Source organism: Falco biarmicus, chromosome 4, assembly GCF_023638135.1.
Source record: "Falco biarmicus isolate bFalBia1 chromosome 4, bFalBia1.pri, whole genome shotgun sequence".
Taxonomy (NCBI): Eukaryota; Metazoa; Chordata; class Aves; order Falconiformes; family Falconidae; genus Falco; species Falco biarmicus.
In genome coordinates, this window is record NC_079291.1 from 113,301,699 (window position 1) to 113,320,810 (window position 19,112).

The 19,112-nt window shown below is 39.7% G+C and overlaps 1 protein-coding gene across 14 annotated transcripts in view; it reads left to right on the forward strand.

Annotated features, from left to right (window-relative positions):
• PFKFB4 (6-phosphofructo-2-kinase/fructose-2,6-biphosphatase 4) overlaps positions 1-19,112 on the forward strand; it is a 55,942-nt gene that overhangs the window by 17,767 nt on the left and 19,063 nt on the right. For 13 of the 14 annotated variants that reach the window (XR_008821859.1, XR_008821860.1, XM_056338832.1 and 10 more), the window contains 6 exons: positions 5,838-5,954; positions 12,578-12,674; positions 14,901-14,967; positions 17,233-17,307; positions 18,213-18,269; positions 18,599-18,720. Coding sequence is in view for 12 of the 14 variants with exons in the window: in XM_056338832.1 (XP_056194807.1) it covers positions 5,838-5,954; positions 12,578-12,674; positions 14,901-14,967; positions 17,233-17,307; positions 18,213-18,269; positions 18,599-18,720 (535 nt within the window). In the remaining 2 variants the exon portion in view is untranslated. Of the gene's footprint in view, positions 1-5,015; positions 5,038-5,837; positions 5,955-12,577; positions 12,675-14,900; positions 14,968-17,232; positions 17,308-18,212; positions 18,270-18,598; positions 18,721-19,112 lie in introns of those variants that run through there. The other variant, XM_056338837.1, reaches the window with a different exon arrangement.

The following is a 19,112-nucleotide window of genomic DNA, read 5'->3' on the forward strand; positions in this document are numbered from 1 at the left end:
CCTTGTTAAAGCCATCTATCTTGTTTCACCAAACTGAGAATGCTTTTCATTGTTTTCTGTGCAAAGGTGCCTTGGAGCCCTTTTCCCTCAGATTTCCATGTATCATGCATCGCCCCGTGTTCTGATGAGGCAGTGTGACCTGCAGACCCTGTAGCCATGCTGTGGCAGCTCAGGATAGACTGCCCAGACTGGGTGATGTGGGGCTCTGTTGGATTGAGGAGTTCCAGTTCTCTGCTGCTACAAGTAACTGTGTTAACTGTTACTGTGTTAAAAAATACAAGCTCAGGTAGAAAGTGGATTTCTTGTCTTCCAGTAGCTTTCCAGTGGAAGCAGTGAAGCTAGTCGCTCTGATGTCTTCTGAATTTCTAGGCTAAGCAAGACGAACTCTTTCAGTCTCCTTTGGTTGGGTTTTTTATTTCCTCATTCATGCTGATAACCTTTATCTGCACTACTTCTAATTTATCTTTCTAGAAGATGGGCGAGCAGAATTGTGCACACTTTCAGTGGAGGACTTGGCAGATCCATCTTCAGAGGAACTTATCTGGGTTAGCTGGTTTTAGTGTGATTTTCTAGAAGTGGTAGCAACTGTAAGTATCTGGGGAAGAAGAAATCTGGCTAGCTGTGCCAGGGTTTTAGCTGTCACAGGGCTTTGAAGAGCTAGTTCTTTTAGTCTGTTCATTATGAGGTCTTCAAAGAGGAGTTCTGGCCATGTGCAGCCAACTGAGCAGACTGAGCTTTTACAGCTAGTGAGACCAGTAAAACAAAGGTAACTGTTCTAAATGACCTTCCAAAGTAAGACTGGTGACAGCAGAAGTGCACATTTTTATTAATAACTGCCACTTACCTTTTGTGGTCTTTTGTGAAAGGTTTTGTCTGTAAATAGGTTGCACTAAAGCTACTTTTGGCATCTGTTGTCAAGTTTGCTTCAAGCTCTGTGAATCAAGCAGTGGGCTACAAACATGGACATAAAAAAATTAATAGCAAAGTATGCTATAGTGAAAGTTGTTTTGAGAGCCTAGCAGAGGATGTTAGTAGCATGACAGATAGATAGTGAACTTCCTGTGGTTAAACATTAACCTGCCCCCCCCCCCCCCAAGTTAACAGCTTTAGTTCCCTAAAGCTCCTGGAATTTGGTCATTCTAATAATTCTTATTTGCTGTTTGTACAGCAGTATGAATGTACATCAAGTCCAAACCCTAAAAGTATCAAATGAAGATTATCTTTGCTCTAGAGGACTCTACCCTTTGAGCTCACACTGCTTATATGTATTTGTACCCCCAACCCTAGGAACTAAAGAAGGAGAAATGAGGTAAGGACAACAGCCAGCTGTAGCCTGAGGATCAGGATGTATGATGGGGCCATCGCTGTTGGCATCAAAGCTGTAGGAAGCAAATGGTAAACCTGAGCGAGTGGATGGCAGAGCTGCTAGGAGCAGCTGGTGGCATGAGGCTGGCTAGAAGACAATATGAATTCTGAATCTCTTGTACCAAGGAGATGTTGGAAACCGGTAATTTGGACAAAAGGAGGAGAGCTAAATTAAAAGATCATGGACTTCATTGGTATAGAAGCAGGATGCTCTTCAGGAAGAGTGGTAGGATGAGGAACTCATCACTGTGGGATGTGATGAAAGGTGACTGATCATCATTGATGAGCAGGAAAAAATGGATTAGCAATAGTTAAGTTGGATAAGTGATAAGAGAAAACATGTAGCCTTATTTGGAAGGGTGGTTGTGTTGGTTTATAGTTAAAGATATTTTTGTATGAGCCTCTAAATAGTACAGTGATTTCAGAGAGCAGGCCTTGAGTCGAAGCCCACAGAAACAGCAAGAATCCTTCATAAACTTCAGATGGCTTACTGTAGCAGCTTGATACAAAAAGCATCTGACCTTAAAAGTTGAATTAAAAAATTTGACAGAGAGAAAGAAAAACCAAAATCTCATTTTGGGTGGAAAAAAGGGGCAGCTGATAATATGTTAGGTAGTAGGTGAGCTTGAAAAGTACAGACTCTTGTCTCTGGTTTCACAAGACTGTGAGTTTTGAGTGTTGATGAAATGCAGCACAGCTGATGTAGGTTGTTCAGTGTCCCAGTTTGATTTCACAACCTCCTTAAATTGCAGTACTGAATTTTAATGCACTTCATCACTTGGCAATTTTCCTTCATTGGTATTTTGGGTATGTTTTTAATGTGTTCCCTCTAAGCAAGGGGATGCAACATATTTCTTTTTGATGCTGCCCTTTATAAATGTGCGATCTTATATACATATATTACAAACATCTACTGTAAAGAAAAAAACTGAGTAAAGTCTCATAGAGCATCTTTAGAAAATGATGGCATACAACCCTGTAAGTTTTGTTTTGCTGTTCTCAAGATGTATGTTCCTCTAGCAAAATTAACAAAACGTTGATAGCACATTTACACAATGGTGCTGTTGGAAACCCATAGGAGTTACATACATGAAGCAGTTTAAAAAAATGAGTTTGTTTTCTCGAGACTAGATTGTGTAGAGAGAATCTGAGAGGTAAACCAGACAATCCAGTGATGAGGAATTGAGAGGATGCTGTGCTTATGAGTCTGCCTTGGCTCTGCAACTTGCACCAATGTAACTGTAACTACTTCTGTACTGCAGATTGTTCTTTGCATAAAGTGAAGGATGGTGAAGTGCTGTGAAAAGGGGAATTGAGCATTGTGCCATTGGGAAAATATTAACTTAAAGAGGCTTTTTTATTCTGAGAGTTAGATATGTGTCACTTGTGGTTTGTTTAGTTTTTTAATCAGTCTATTTCCTCATGTCAAAATTGCTTACATTTCTTCAAAGGAAGGTGTAAGTCTTGAGATGCTGACATTTTAAATACTGTCATTGAAATGAACATTTCTCACCACTTCCAGTGAGTGTTGGCAGCATTTTGTTGAGAGAAAGGTTTGTTTTGAGTGTTTAATGCATGCTCAGAACTTTGTGTTTTGTTCTGATCTTGACTTTTTTTACTGAACTAATGAGCAAAATTAAGCTTTGTTAATTACTCAAGATCATAAGGAAGAAAACAAAAACCTGTGTCTGCTGTGATGAGTCTTATGCCTATTGTTGAGGGTGCTATGCTGAGATACAGAATAAATAAAATAGTTGCTTTGTGTGCTTTTATGTAGCTGTTAACCTCTGCTGTTTTGGCCAGCAAACGTGCCTTTGACTTCTAGTTCCAAATGCATAGCTGCACTTGTCACTAAGTGCTGCTTGTGTAAGCAGTATTAGACTGCAGCCACTGTTGGCCATATAAACCAGAACACCAAACATTTTTTAGTGCCCCAAATTTTGGATTGTAAACTAACGTCCTCTTGTCGAAAACAAGCATTAATGGATGGTATATGCTGTAGCACCATGTATTGTGTAGTGGTGTTTACAGGGCTATGGCATTATGTAAGAGCAGAATATTTAAGGTTGTTGGAATCAGTGGTGTGCCTCCTCCTAGTATGCAGGGCATCTGTCTGACTGGTGTCTGCCTTTAAAGAGGAAGAGTGCTCTCAGTCAGCCTGGCACCTAATTAGAATGGGATTGCAACTTGTTTGATTGGGATCAGCAGATAATTCGCTTGGTTTCTGCTATATCAGTGATCAGAACACCAGAATAGGCGTGCATGTTAAACTGTACGCATAGGGCTCTAATGAAGGCAATTTTAATTTTTGTACTTTCTTTGAGGAAATTTGCGTAAAAGTGCAAGTGATGCCAGACTTGCATGTTGACTGTGACAATGAAAGGAAATGTCCACCTTCCATGTTGTTGTAGTTGTGTTGGTCTGGTTTGCTGCTCAGTGAGAAGGATCTATTATAAGCTGATGCAAGCAGTAGAACTTAGCTTAGGGAGCTGTTGTTGGTGTAACCTGTGAAGCAACCATTTAAGGGGGCTGTAGCTTCCTAGCCCTTAGTTTTGCAAAATGAAATTTTGTTCCAGTACAGGTTTATCATTACATTCCCAAAAGACAAATTTTTTGTGAGAAGGCGAAATTTGTATCGCTTATCCCAGGAGGGGAAGTGGGGGAAAATACCGAAGGGAGGTCTGGTTATAATGTTATTTAGTAAATTCTGTCCATAATGTGTAGAAAAGCCTGTTCCAATTAGCACAGCTCCTTGCAGAGCAGGTGGACCTGAGGTACAGAGCCTTTCCTTACACATCCTGATTTTTTACAGCTCTTATTTCACTGTTTATACTTGAAAATTGTTTAAAACTTGAGCTAGATATTTCAGGTTAAGAACCTTTCAAACTGGCTTTGAAGAACTGTGTCTTCCCTTAATGTTTCGAGGGACTCGGGGATTTTTCTCATCTCAGTATTCTATTTTATTGTCCTTAAAACTAGAAGCAAAGCTGTTAAGCTTAGGAAGCGCTGTACTCTGCGCTTCATAGACTTTGTTTCTCCAGAGACTTCCTTCTCCCTCTTGGAGAAGGGGGTTCACAGGCTTGAACTTAGGACAAAGAGGAAGAGGGACAAGAAAACATTATCCTTTGTGTCCATAGGCTCCTCCACAGAGGAGCTTACTCAGAGGGCTTTTTTCAGTGTCCTTCCAGAGACGTGGACATATTTGGGTGGATTTGTTTTGGTTTGCATTCAGCTCCCTGTAACTCTCATTGCACATTAGTAGCAGACCCTTTCATGGGTTTGAAGTTAGGTACTCTCTCTCGTGACAAGTGGTGTATTTTTAATGGGTTTGGTTGTTTTTTTTTTTCTTTTAAATGTGTGTTTTAAGAAAGTGCATCTGTCTCTGCTAATCAGCTTGTTCTTTTTTGATGAGTGTACTCTGTGGAGTGGTTGTGCCAGATGGGTGCAAGTGACTTTGTGGGATGGGACTTGTTCAACGCTGAAATGTAATCTTTTGGGGCAAATTGACAACTCCTCTATCAAGACACTGGGGAAATTGATGCACCTGTGGATTGTATAGAAGTGAATTTCCATTGAAATAGGGGATGGAGTGAACTGGTGGTATCTTTGCACTACTTTAATATCTTCTTTCTTTTTAGGCAGTCCCCTGTAGCTGTGGTAGATTCATGCAAGGTATCCATAGTTTTGTGCCATTAAAATGTTCAAAAACTTGTCATTTGAAAGGAAATGCCTCAAAAGTTTTCAGTTTATACATACAACCCCTTTAACTTGCTGCAGTGTTTATTTTTAAAAACTTAAACACTCTGCCTTTGTATGTGTATCTGTTTATCAGATTATTATACTTGATTGTGTAGAATACTTGTGCTTTATTCCGAGTAACCATAGAACAGTCAAAATAAGCTGTTTTAAAAGATATTTTTATGTTAATAATATTGAAAGGAGAAATAATAAATAGTACGTACCATGTCATAGTATGATGTATGAAGCTGCATCTGTCATGCTTGTTTTGCTTAAAACCAAGAAAAGGTTGAGCAGTCTTGAGGTCTTGTCTTACAAATTTAAAAATTATCTAAAAATTGTATACACCTTGCTGTTTCCTTTCAATGCAAGCACTGAACTGAGGCACATAGGGGTGTAAGATGTCAGTGTCCTTTTTTTGGAATCGTTTTTGTATGCCTTAGAACATGTATGCAAGTACATAGGTTCCTTGTCTTCTGCCTGTGTACAACTTACATGTCCAGCGTTGCACTACCACTGACTCGCCTTTCCAAAATTCAACACAGCATAAGAAACCTGGTTAGGTCCACTGCATTCCTGAAGAAACCCCCTGAAATAATGGGACACCATGCATGAGCTGCTTGAACGGTCACTTCCTCAGAGAGCACATGGATTGTAATGTTCTGCTGCAATATAAGCCTTTGCTTTGTGGGAATGATAATGGTAAATCCTAGTTTTCTATTTTTCTGTTTCAGTATGCATGACCAACTGTCCTACTCTGATTGTCATGGTGGGTCTCCCAGCAAGAGGAAAAACCTACATCTCGAAGAAGCTGACACGCTATTTAAATTGGATTGGAGTGCCTACAAAAGGTGATGGATTTGCTTTTATTTAAATCTGAAGAACAGGACAGATGTTAGGTGTTTTATAAACCTAATTCCCAGTAATTTTGTTGCCAAGTTTGTCTAATTAAAGTCGTGTCTGCTTTGTTAACTTATTTCTAAGCAATAGCATACACAGGCTCTCTGTTCTGTTTAGAATTAATCAAAATCCGGTGAATGTTCATTTACTTCCTTGTTCTGCTGCAGGAGCGGGCCAGGTGCCTAGATCAATTTTTTGCCCTTGTCCCTTAACGCTTTGGTTCTTCAGATGTCTTCCCCCTCCTCCCCCCCCCCCCCCCCCCCCTCCTTTTTGTCTTTCCCCTTTATGTGGATGAAAGGGAAACAAGTGGACAAGCAGAAAAAACTTCTGGGTTAAAGTTCTGACTTCTCCATCTTCTGTCTGTGAACTTTGTGCAGCGTATAATTCTCTGTTAGCCTCTTTGTTTAACTGCATTTGTGGAATAAGCTACAGCTCTTTGAATATTAAGAACCGAAGGAACTGAAGCAGCTACTTGTTGCCACTCTCTTAAGTACTTCTATATGTATTTTGAGTGGGAAATGATGGCTCAAATTGGCTATGCCAAGGACCTGGCTGCTCTCATTCTGGAGCTCCTGTGGTATCATGTGGGCCCAGATCAACAAGTAAACAAGACCTAAGTCCATTTGAGAATCTGAGCAGCCATCTTCCCTGCCTTTTCCTTTTATCTCTGTAGAAGAAAAATACAGTTTTAGTGGTCTGTGATTTTGTGTCTGGTGCAGTAATGGCAGTTTTATAGTTATGACCTGTTAATCACTTAAGTAACGTTAAACATATTAGATCATACTTAAAGTGTTGACTTTTGGCTGGATTGTCAAAGATGTATTTCCTAGTACCTCCAAGAAGTCAAGATGAAGAGTTCTGGCCAACATTTAAACTGCCTTTTGGTTCTAGGGTATAGCTTTTTGAGTTGGTATTTTCTTAAGCTCTTAGAATCTTGTCTAATACGCTTTATTTAGACAAGAGGTTAGGTGTCGTGACGGAGGGAAGACACAGTCGCTCAACATGAGTGATCAGCAGACTTCGTTTATTGTACCTTACAGTCACCTTTTATGCCTTGTTATAATTAGCTCATACGTATTACAAAAGTTAAGCTCATTATTGGTTAGTTGCCTAAATACCAAGCCCGCCCCTAGTTTCTCTTCTGTAGTTTTCTGTTCCCACCTGCAACATTCTTTTCCCACCGAAATCTTCCTGTTATTGTGTAACAAAAACAGCCAAAGACAGTGTATTTTGCTTTACTTCAGATAAGCTGAGAGCGATGTGCATTTTTGTCCAGCCAGCTGGACTATGTCTATGAGACCTTTTTTCAGCTAGCCAGTTATCCACAATTCCCCCGTTTTTATTTTGGGCGACGTAGGCTTGGTTGACCATTTTCAATAACAGCGTTTTAACACAGGAAAATACACAGCCAACTTATAAAATCTCAGTTCAGAAGTATAATTCCAGAAATACTTGAAAAATAAAGTTAGCTTGAAGCTTTAATTTAGATGCTCTTTCTGTTCCAGTGATATAAAAAGTTTAAAAAATTCAAAGGTAGTTTTAAAGTTCTGAACATGGACTAATGCAAGCTCAAAACCCAAAAAGAAACCAAACTGATGTTTGACTAGGAATATTTGCAAATATTTTAGTGGAAAATCCCTGACCATTAACAATTTTCTGTCCAAATAACAACTGCCCTTATGCAACCAACCAGTCCATACATTTTCTGAAGAATACCTCATTGATATCAAAGAATTAACAAAGGGAAAAAATTAGTTCTAAGCTATATACATTCATAAGTGGATTTTTCAATAGTTACATACAGATTTACACACTTAAGCCATAATGGCTTGTAGGTGATACACACAAGAAGAGTACGTTGCTTATCTGTCTGAATGTCTATGCTAAATTTGACAGCTATGCCACAAGCCAAGCCTACATGGTTGCTGTATATTATGCACGTTCCTTAACAAACAGAAGTATAATAGACAAATTCCCAAGATCTAGTCCCCAACCTAATTATATTATTTTGTAGCCAATTAAGGAAAATAACACAAATGTGCATATCTACATGTGCACACACCTTTTAGTTCAGAACCAATCTGTGATAAAAGGCCTTAGCCTTATGGCATCATTGAATCTTAACAAGTACAGTAATTAAAAATGCAGTCTTACTGTAAGTGCGATTTATGCTGACATTCCCTCAAATGCTACACGTGAGTATTTCTCACTCAACTGCCTCAAGTTAAAATAGTAGTATTTGTTAATATGTATTAAAAAATTATTAATTCTCTACAATAGCAGTTGACTTCCATAACACTATGTAAGCAAAAGAGGCTTAAGATGGGTTTTCTGAATACTAACAATTAATTTTAGACTGTCTAAACTCAGGTCTTGAAAGATTTCACTCTGCCAGACATAGAAACACTGTTGCACTCCAGTTGTGATAGCCCTTTTCCCAAGCTGTCACATGCACATCTCGCTCAAGCAACATTATTGTTAAAGTTTCTCTCTGCTACATAAAAGCATATTGCACTTGTATATATAAAAGACAGCACCCTTACTTAGATTATTACCTTATTACCTCATAACTCTTAGTATACCTTGTATCTCTGATTTCATCACTTCAAAAATTCACCAGAAGCAGATAAAACCACAGCATCAGACTAAACTACACCTTAACTGCTGATTCAAATAAAGGCATTCTCTTCAGATATGCCTAATGCTTACAAATAATTTTGGCTGGTTTTGATCAAAAAACTATTATTACATAATGATCAAAAATAATAATCCCGTTTGCAAAATGCCTTTAAGCCAGCCTCCTAGTCCCAACCAATTTCCACATTCAGAATACTGCATAAATACAGAATACAGAATTATCTCCATCAAGGCAAAAAGGCTTCTCTTTAAGCACAGAGATGTTTGCTAGTTCAAGGCAGAAACCCATTTCTTGTAGGGGACATCTGAAGCACTTTTTTTTTTTTTTTTTTTTTTTTTGTGGGTTTGTAATGAATTCCGTATTTTTCCTTGAGAAGCTTAAGCTGTTCCTCTTGTTTCAGGAGTGTTTCCAACTCTGATTTGTTGAATAGGTCCTTATTTCCAAAAATATCATACATTTCCTCCACTGTGATTTTATACGGCAGGTTCCGAATATAAAGGATCCGATTGACCTCTGGGGGCAGCCAGATGTTAGCTCGCTTGGCCGCTTGCATCGCCATGGTGCCGATCGGAGGGGGGTGGGGTGGGTGTGTGTGCAGCCTTGGAGAGAAACCGCAGCCGGGAAGGGGCCTGCCGGGCCGCGTGCCGCCACTCGCCGCTGCTGCGGGGGACCCGGATGCTATCCCATACGCTAATAACCCGGGTAATTCCTTTTTACAATCTATGTCCTGAACGCTCCGCTTTTCTAAAAAGCATATGAGCAAATTGTACGTCGCTTGTGTCTCCATACCTTCATCAGCGCTGTTGCAGCCTTTGCGAGACTTCGGCGACGCGTGGCCGGCGGGACCCTCTGTAGGTGCTCCCGGGCGCGGGAACTGTGCCCTTCCGCCTCCTGCGCTGCTTTCAGGACCGGTACCCGAATCTCCGTCGAACCGTGGCTCGCAGGTTCAGCCCTCTCTAGGGTCCCTGTTCGGGCGCCATTTGTCGTGACGGAGGGAAGACACAGTCGCTCAACATGAGTGATCAGCAGACTTCGTTTATTGTACCTTACAGTCACCTTTTATGCCTTGTTATAATTAGCTCATACGTATTACAAAAGTTAAGCTCATTATTGGTTAGTTGCCTAAATACCAAGCCCGCCCCTAGTTTCTCTTCTGTAGTTTTCTGTTCCCACCTGCAACATTCTTTTCCCACCGAAATCTTCCTGTTATTGTGTAACAAAAACAGCCAAAGACAGTGTATTTTGCTTTACTTCAGATAAGCTGAGGGCGATGTGCATTTTTGTCCAGCCAGCTGGACTATGTCTATGAGACCTTTTTTCAGCTAGCCAGTTATCCACAGTTAGGGAGGATACATTACATAATTTAAATCCAGCAAACCCTCAAACTATCGCTTGAGTTTTGACTGTTTTCACACAGTATAACCCTTCTGGTGAGCAGTAACAGATCTTTGGGGACTTCAGTTTTATCCATTTGGCTGAAACAGAATTAACGGTCTAAATAGGTTAGCCTATAAAGCTGATAAAATGTATGTTTTATTTATACTTCGTTGTGTTGAGCATTTGACTGTGTGAACTTTGAAAAGCAGGAATCCAGTATTGGATGACAAACAAGATACTGGCCACATATGGTTCATGTTTGGATGAATATATCCCAAATACAGTAAAATAGGTAGAGGTGGTCTGCTTCAGGTATAGGAAGAGTTCCGTGGGCTACTATGAGTAGCACATCAGAAAACACATGCACTTGTGCTTAATAAAAAATAGTGAGGGTGTTACTGCCTAATTTTTCAAAAGTATACAACATAAAGTTACCATATGAGCTTCTATCCCAGGTTGCTGGTTATGGTTTGTCTTTGTTAGAAAGGGTGACTTGGGATTTTCTTGGAAAACCACAGGTCCTTTACTGTTGTTTGTTGTCAGCGGTGCAGTTTTACTGAAGCTGAAATCAATTTAAAATACCTCGCTGACTGAGTGAATAGTTGACACATTGTTTAATGCTTCCAGTTGATTGGGACTGAATTGATACATTGTAAGTATCAATTAGGCCTAACATCTGTTATCCTTTGGCTCTTGATGTCTTAAAATTAGTGTGTGCTTAATATAGTGAGTATTCTTATTTTCTGAGACAGGTATTCTTATTTTCTGAGAAGCTGGAGAGTTCAGTAACAGAAAATGGAGGTGAATAGCCCAGGGCTGATGTTAGTTGAATCATTTGAGCCATCACTTCTGTGTTTTCTTTTATTCCTTCTAAAATCCTCTGTCATTTAGGATGTGAAATGGTTAAAAATACAAAGGACTTTTGTATGGGCTTTTTAAAGGAAATGAGGTCAATTGGATGCCTGAATAGAGCTGTGTTGCAATGTGGTTTTTAGATACTAAACTTTGGGAATCTTTTTTTAATAGTTCTGGCTGTGTGGTAGTTGTGATGCCAGTTAGCTTTGTGAAACTTCCGCAGGTGGGGATGCTAATAAAAAAGGCTGAACATTGTCCCACTAGATAGCACTTTTTCCTTTGCCATGCATGACCCTCTTGAAGTAACTATTCTTTCTTACAAAATTAATTAATTTTGATTTTTAAAGGGCTGTTGCCTGACAACACTGGCCATCTGAAATTCATCTTCTGTTTTTCTTACAAGTAGTCACCTTCTCATCTAGCCAGTGTGGGTAGTGCTCATTAAACCTTTCACAGAATAATCTGGATTGTACTATAATCCATGTCATACAGTTGACCACAAAAAAAAAATAACATTGTTGAATTCCAACAAAACTTATATTTTACTTCTTTATCCTCTGCTCCCAATCCCAACAGCAATCTATATATGACAGCTGATGGCTGAGATCTTTTATCCTATGTCTTTTTTTCTTAGCTACAACTCTGCAATTGCCTACTACTTCTTTTCCTCTTTCCAGAATTTAAGTCTGGCAAGTAGTTACACCTTGGCAGCTTCTCAAACAGAATACTTCATTTTGGTCTAATGTTAAAATAAAAAATGCTTTGCAGTTCAGCAGAGAAAACATGTAGGTCAGAAACAGCTTAAACATTAATTGCATTTCAGAGACCTACTTGCAGAGCTATTGAATTAAGTTTGTCAGGGAACAGTGTCATTGTCTGCTGTGTGGCAAAACAGAACCGCTTTGCCCTCATCCCCATATCTGATGTTGTGATGTGTGTCTGGCTGTAGACCTTATCGATGGACCTTTGCCCAGAGAAGGAACAGTTTTCTTTGGCCACTGTTAAAGAGATCACAGTAAGATTATGTTCAATGCTTCTGCTGATTTTTTAAATGTGTGTGTGTAGGGTTTTTTTGTTTGATTGGTGGTTTTTTGGTTGGTTTTTTTTTTTTTTTTGTTATAGCTTAAGCATTTTTTTAAAATAAATGAACAGGTATGTACTGATCATTAAGGAACTGAAATACTGGAGCAGCGTTCTGAAAAAATGTTTCCACAACTTGAATGTCAAGTTTTGTTTATCAAAAGCAAGACTGGTTCGTTTTATTCAGAGCTCTTCCTTGCTTAAATACGAGCTGGAAGTTTTGGCGGGTGCTGTCAAAATACTATTTCACTGCACATATACACAGAAGAAAAAATAGATTATTATTAGTTCTTTGTAGACTACTGACATAGACTTCCAACCACCCCTGCAAAAGAGGAAAGGAGTTTCTTTTTGTTGGTAGGCAAGAGGCACATTAGTATGGCCAAGTGACTCCATTGGAGCTACCAAGAGCCCAAATGTTCTTTTGCCATTTCCATGATTTGTTGTTTATACGCTTAAAAACAAACAATCCCCCCCCAAACACAGTAAGTAGTATGATACATTGATTTTATACATGGTAAATTATTTATCCTTGCAGGTAGTTGGATTTCAAAGCTGTCATAATTTTTGTCCTTTTTACTTGAATGTCATTCGTTCCCACTAATACTGGTTTCTTCTTGGCAGAATTTAATGTTGGTCAGTATCGTCGAGATTTGGTGAAAAAGTATAAATCTTTTGAATTCTTCCTGCCTGACAATGAAGAAGGATTGAAAATCAGGAAGTAAGTTTTGAATGTGTTTAGCTGCACAATGCTAATCGTATTGAAATGGTACTCTATGTAATTTGCTCTTAGAGACTTCTTTAAGTTGTATTTTTGTATGTTCAGGAAGACTCTTAAGAGACTGCTGTATAAAATGTCAAGAAAAAGAAGTTCTAGAGAAGGTTATTATTTTTATTACCTCTTCATAAGGTATCAGCTAATGGATGTGACTTTCTTCTGTCTAATTCCTAAAATGCCATTTTAGAGCTTTTTTTTTGATCATATAGAAGAAAAAAAACCCCATATAACTGCTTTTCTTTTTGGTTTGTGTACTGGAATTTTTTGCTTGGAGTACTTTGAACCTATTTGTTATTATCTGTTCAAATGAGTGGGAATGAAACACTATTGTTGTCTCCCTGACGTTGTCTTTTTGGCCACCATGCAGGTGCTTCATGCAGTCAATCAGTGCACTGCCTCAAAAATTGCCATGTTTTGCTAATGCTATGCAGGTGTGAACACCTGTGCCCAGATGAAGCACTTGAGAACTCCTGTCTTGTCTGGAAAGAGGCTTTGCTTTAATGTAGAAGAAAGACCTTGAGAAGAAAGGGGTAGATGAAGAGAAGGTCAGAGCAAGAGGGAGCTACCTCTTTCTTACAGAAGGTCAAATGGGAAGGTCTTTTATTTTCTTCACCATTCATTGTCCTTTTTACTATGTTCAGGAAAACATTTAAGAGTGTGCAGTATGAAATGAGAAGGAACAGAAGTGTGATTTGTTTAGGCTTTTTAAAATACAGAGTCTATTGTTCGTAATTGCTTCAGCTCGAGCATCACAAATGTCTGGACTTTCCTACTGTCTGCACTTTCTTTTGTGGCTGTCCCTCTGTGTTCTCTCTTCCCTTTCCCCTTTAGCAGCAACTGAGTGTTGCTAATGTCAAAGGAGAACAATTTACATGAGAATCTCCTAATCCTTCGGGACCAAAGAGCAGATATGAGGTGCATTAGTCTTGCAAGCCCCTACCTTTTGCTTGGAGGTAGAGCCAAACTGTTTAACGTGCTTCTGTGTCACATGTTAGACTAAATGGTGGAGAATGTAACATGAAATGGGCTGTGTGAGCTCATCTGCCTAGTTAGCAATGACTAAAGAGGGTATATATTTATTTAGTGAAGACTTGACTGATGCATCTGTTCCTGACATCTATTAACCATGCTAATGTGGAAATACTGTCAGGATTGAAAAGCCCTCATTTTTCTTTTAAGATAAGGCTGTGCGTGCAGAATTTGGCAAATGTAAGAGAAGAGTTATGCATTTCAGTCTGGAAGTCAGAGCAATAATGCATGGAAAGGCTGTTGAAATGGACAGGTTATTATGTTGGTACTGAAAAAGGCTGTACTCACTGGAAATAAATGGGTCTTTGTTCTGTGAGTAAATTGTGTACAGTGTTAATGTTGCCCTCCAGTATTGTTCATTGTGTTAGAGATCATGGTGGACTTTGAAGATAATACTAATGCTGGGGAGATAGAAAAGTTGCAAATGAATTTATTCTCCAGATTTAATACAAGTGTAAAGTATGGAGAGGTGGGGTTTTTTGGTATCTGTGTCATCAATGGTCTCCAGTACTAATTACATTGGGTTGGTGACTATAATGGGGTGTTATTTTCACCTCTTCCCTAATACATGATGCTAACTTTGTTTTGCCCTTGTTCTAACAAATTTTGTTAAAATAAGCTATTTTTACACAATAGTCAAAAAGAGAGGGAAGTAGATTACTGAAAAATAGTCGTCTTTCCACTTCAACTTAGGGCCACAAGATAAAAGCCTTAAGTTGTTTTATTTTTTCCCTCTTTGAGGATCCATTTAAGAAGCCAATATCTATGAATAGGTAATTGGGAAAAGAGAACAGTTTCAGGGATGATTCAGTGATGTTACTTTAGGTCAGTGAAAGTTTAATGGGGTCAGCAAAGTTGGTGGGTATTCTGTGGTGATGTATAGTTTTATCAGTCGCACAGAGGAGCACTAGCCAGGTCTTTTTTTTTTCCCAGACAGGTGGCTGTGACCACATTTCCTTAGTATGGCTTCATTGACCTCTGTTGGTTTTCCCATGTTTTGTGTGTGTGGGCTGATTAAAAAATACATGTTTTTGAGAGATACTATCTTAACATTTGCAGGGCACTTTAATCACAATGCAAAAGTGTGTTAATTAAATTACTTTAACTAGCATTTGAGTTTTACTCTTTTTCATTTTTAAGACGGTGTGCCTTAGCAGCGCTGAATGATGTCCGACAGTACCTCAGTGAAGAAAACGGGCACGTGGCTGTAAGTTTCTTGTTGGAAGACACATTCTTAAGATGCTTCCCTACAAACTGGGTGTCTGCTGGATTAATATACAGCCCAAGTAATTCTGGTGTCTCTTCAGTATATCAGTTTTGGTTTTTTTCTTTGGGAGTTATATGTTAGATCTGCAGTGAAAGGATTACTTAAGTTCAGGGAGATGATGCCATATTAAGCAGCCACGTTTGTGATTTGAGGGGTTAAATTTCTGAGTGGGGTAGCACCCAGAAAAATGTCCCCCTTCTCTCCGCTGTACATAATGTACTGTATAATGTACACATCTGCTTTGGTTGCACTTGTGTTTCCATTTGATAGTCTGGTGTTTCAAGTGAAAGGTAAAGACTGAACAGAAAGCATCCTGGCTGTTGCTTGGCAGTTGTGTTACTGACATGGGAAATCTCTGAAGAGAGCAGGAGAAACTCACGAGTAAATTGTTACAAATCTGAGTATTTAATAACGGGATGCAAAACATCAGCTCTTCAACTATTGATGTTGCATATTCACATTAATTTGCATAACATTGTTTTTCTTAAGACTGCTGACACAACTCTTGGGTTTTCATTAGCTAATCAGGGAAAACCATTCTATAGTTACAAGTTTTACTGGGGACATGAGGTAAACTTTGTATTGTGGTAAACTTCATACTAGGGTAAAACACTGGTGTGTTCAGAGCTAAACATAAGTTCTTAGAAAAATGTCTGCATGTATCTTGTAATTCATGGACAGGATTTACAAGTCTTGCAGATCTTCCACCCTTTAAAAGCTTACACTTACATTTTGAATACCATATTGATTGCAGCATCTTTTGTGTGGTATAAGTTCACTAAAGAACTATTGTAGTGAGTTTGCATGGTAAGGTTTTGGTAGTGGGGGGCTACAGGGGTGGCTTCTGTGGGAAGATGCGAGATGCTTCCCCCATGTCCAATGTTGATGCCAGCTGGCTCCAAGATGGACCCACCACGGGCCAAGGCCGAGCCTGGGTAGCACCTCTGGGACAGCACATTTAAGAAGGGGGAAAAAAAAGTCTGTGCCAGCAGAAGAGAGGAGTGAGATTATGTGAGAGAAGACACCCAGGTCAGTGAAGAAGGAGAAGGAGAGGAGGTGCTCCAGGTGCTGGAGCAGAGATTCCCCTGGAGCCTGTGGTGAAGGCTGTGGTGAGGCGGGCTGTCCCCCTCAGCCCACGGAGGTTAACAGTGCAGCAGTTACCTACCTGCAGCCCGGGGAGGACCCCACGCCAGAGCAGGTGGGTGCCTGGAGGAGGCTGTGACCCGTGGGAGGCCCGCACTGAAGCTGGTTCTCTGGAGAACTGGTAGACCTGTGCAGAGAAAAGCCCATGCTGAAGCGCGCTTGCTGGGCGGGACTTGTGACCCTGCAGGGACCCACTGCTGGAGCAGTCTGTTCCTGAAGGATTGCCCCGTGGGAGACACTATGGGAGGGACCCATGCTGGAGCAGTTCATGAAGAACTGCAGCCCATGGGAAGGACTCTTATTGGTGAAGTTCATGGAGAACTGTCTTCTGTGGGAGGGACCCCACACTGGAGCAGGGACAGAGTGCGAGGAACCTCCCCCTGAGGAGGAAGGAGTGGCAGAGACAGCCTGTGATGAGCTGACCTCAGCTACCATTCCCCATCCGCCTGTGCTGCTGGTGGGGAGGAGGTAGAGAATTCGGGAAGGAAGTTTAGCCCATGAAGAAGGGAGGGGTGGGGGGAAGGTGTTATTTGTGATTTGAATGGTAATAAATTAAACTAATTTTCCCCAAGTCAAGTCTGTTTTGCCCATGACAGTAATTGCTGAGTGACCTCAACCCATGAGCCTTTCATTGTATTTTTTCTCCTGTCTGATTGAGGGAGTGATAGAGTGGCTTTGGTGGGCACTTGGTATTCAGCCAGGGTCAAATCACCAGAATTGTGCATTAGTATGCAATGCTGATACAGGCCAGGAGGAAGATTCTGTCCTGTATTATGTGTTAGACTGAAATTCTGGTTGCTTCTTCCAAGTAGTGTTCTGCTGGTAGTGCTTTCAAAATATTACTCTTTTTTTAGTATTTAGAAAATCATGTGCGTAAAGTAGGAATGTCTTGTGTTTTCTTGTTGAACATGTTGACATAGAGGGAAGGAGAAGTGTTTTCGTTGCTTTCCTTCACACTGAGGGATTTGAACCCTTATTTTTTTTGTTAGTAACGCAGTGCTTTTCACAAGCTGTGATGCTTTTTTAATTCCTTTCTCTCTTCCCCACCATAATTACTCCTAGGTCTTTGATGCTACAAACACAACTCGAGAACGTAGAGAAACTATCTACAAATTTGGTGAAGAAAATGGATATAAAGTGAGTCAAAGTTTCAAGCTAACACCTGAGCAAGTAAGGCAGTGATAGTTTTGCTCTTACCTGTATTCTTGAGTTAAGAAGTGCACTAACATAAGCCACGTCCTTCCTAGATGTTTAGTCAATACTACGTTTTGCATTCTCAAGCATTGTTTGTGATTAAAAGTCACCCAGTCCTCATTTTTCTTAGTTTTAATGTTTATACTCTTTGAAGTTAATCTCTTTTATGCTATGGCTTCAATTCTGTCATCTGGGGCCTGCAGTTCTGAGTATACTGTCAGCCAGAATTATTTAAAATATGGTTCTTAGTGCAGTTCAGGATTTTGCTGCAGAAACACATAGGGAATTCTGTGTTAGTTCTGTACAAACTAAAAACTTTCCATGGCTTTCTGCCTTTTGTACAGGATTGTTTTGTGTTTAGCTGTTCTCCGGTAATCTTTCATTTCCTCTAAACTTGCTTCTCCATAAATCTTTGAGAGAGCAAAACACAAACCTCTTTTCCAGTGAGGCTACTCCATTCATTGAAAGACTTCTAAATTACTATTTCAGAAACAGTAGTTACTGTTTGTGTGGCTGAACTTGCATCCTCTGCATTTACTTTTTCCTCTTCTATCATAAATTTTTCTCGCTGCAAAATTTTTCCCCTTAGAAGCACTGTTGCGGGAATGAGTATAGAGCATGATGCTTTAGGGAATGGTAAGCCAACAACTGCCGATGAGAGGGTCTGGAGAAACCTTCTGAGTAAATGGAGGGAAGTTTAACGTTTGGCTGTTGAAAAGGGGTTAGCATGGAAGTGAGCACCATAGTGCTCGTGTGTGTTAGTCTCCAGAGGTGTTTTAATGCATCTTCTCTCTTCCCCTCTTCCTTCCTTCCTTCCTTCTGTATGTGACTTCCCATTTGGACTGAAGACATTTTTTGTTGAGTCAGTATGCGTAGATCCAGAGGTCATTGCTGCAAACATTGTGGTGAGTATAGCAAAGTTTGCTTTAAGTCAAGAGGTTAAAGTAGCTCAGTATTTTCAGAAGTACATTATAAGAACTTCCAGTAGCAAAAAACACATTAGCTCCCATTAATGGAACATTTCATTTATTTTCCTGTCCATGTGTATAGTAACTTAGAAGTTTAATTCTATAAAGAATAGCTCTTTCCGCTTTACATATATTGTAATTAACAACCGGAAAGTAAGCTTCTGTGTTGTGTTCTCACCCTTCCTATTTCTTTAAGCTTTTAAGCTTTAAGCTGTTAAAAAGGGAAAGAAACTTATGTACTGCTGTCATATGGTTATTTTAAACAGCAAGTGAAGCTGGGTAGTCCTGACTATGTTGATTGTAGTAATGATGAAGCAACAGAAGACTTCATGAAAAGAATAGAGTGCTACAAGAACTCATATGAGACACTAGATGAAACTCTTGACAAGTAAGTGGTGAAATAATACTGTGATCACAAGTGGGTTATTATAAGATGTTTCCTTAGGGGATGGAGCATCCTGTATTGGGGGCTAGGGCTTTCTAGTCATGTTTTTTTAACTGCTTGAGCTCCCTTTCCTTTGGCAAATTAGAGAAAATTGACTCTGGGTGTACTGCCTGGAAACTTGTTTGCTTGAGGAAAATTGGCTAACAAATCTGCTCTGGGATAATATTCTTTTTGATTTTTCCCACTTGGAGAATGGTATTGTTCTTCTGGGATAGAACCAGCATTTAGAATTTTTTCCAGACTTGCTGTAGCGGTTGGTTGTTATTTGGTTTTTCAGTATGTAGAGGAGATCAGATTGTTGACATGGCTAAGATCAATTTTGACCACATCAATCT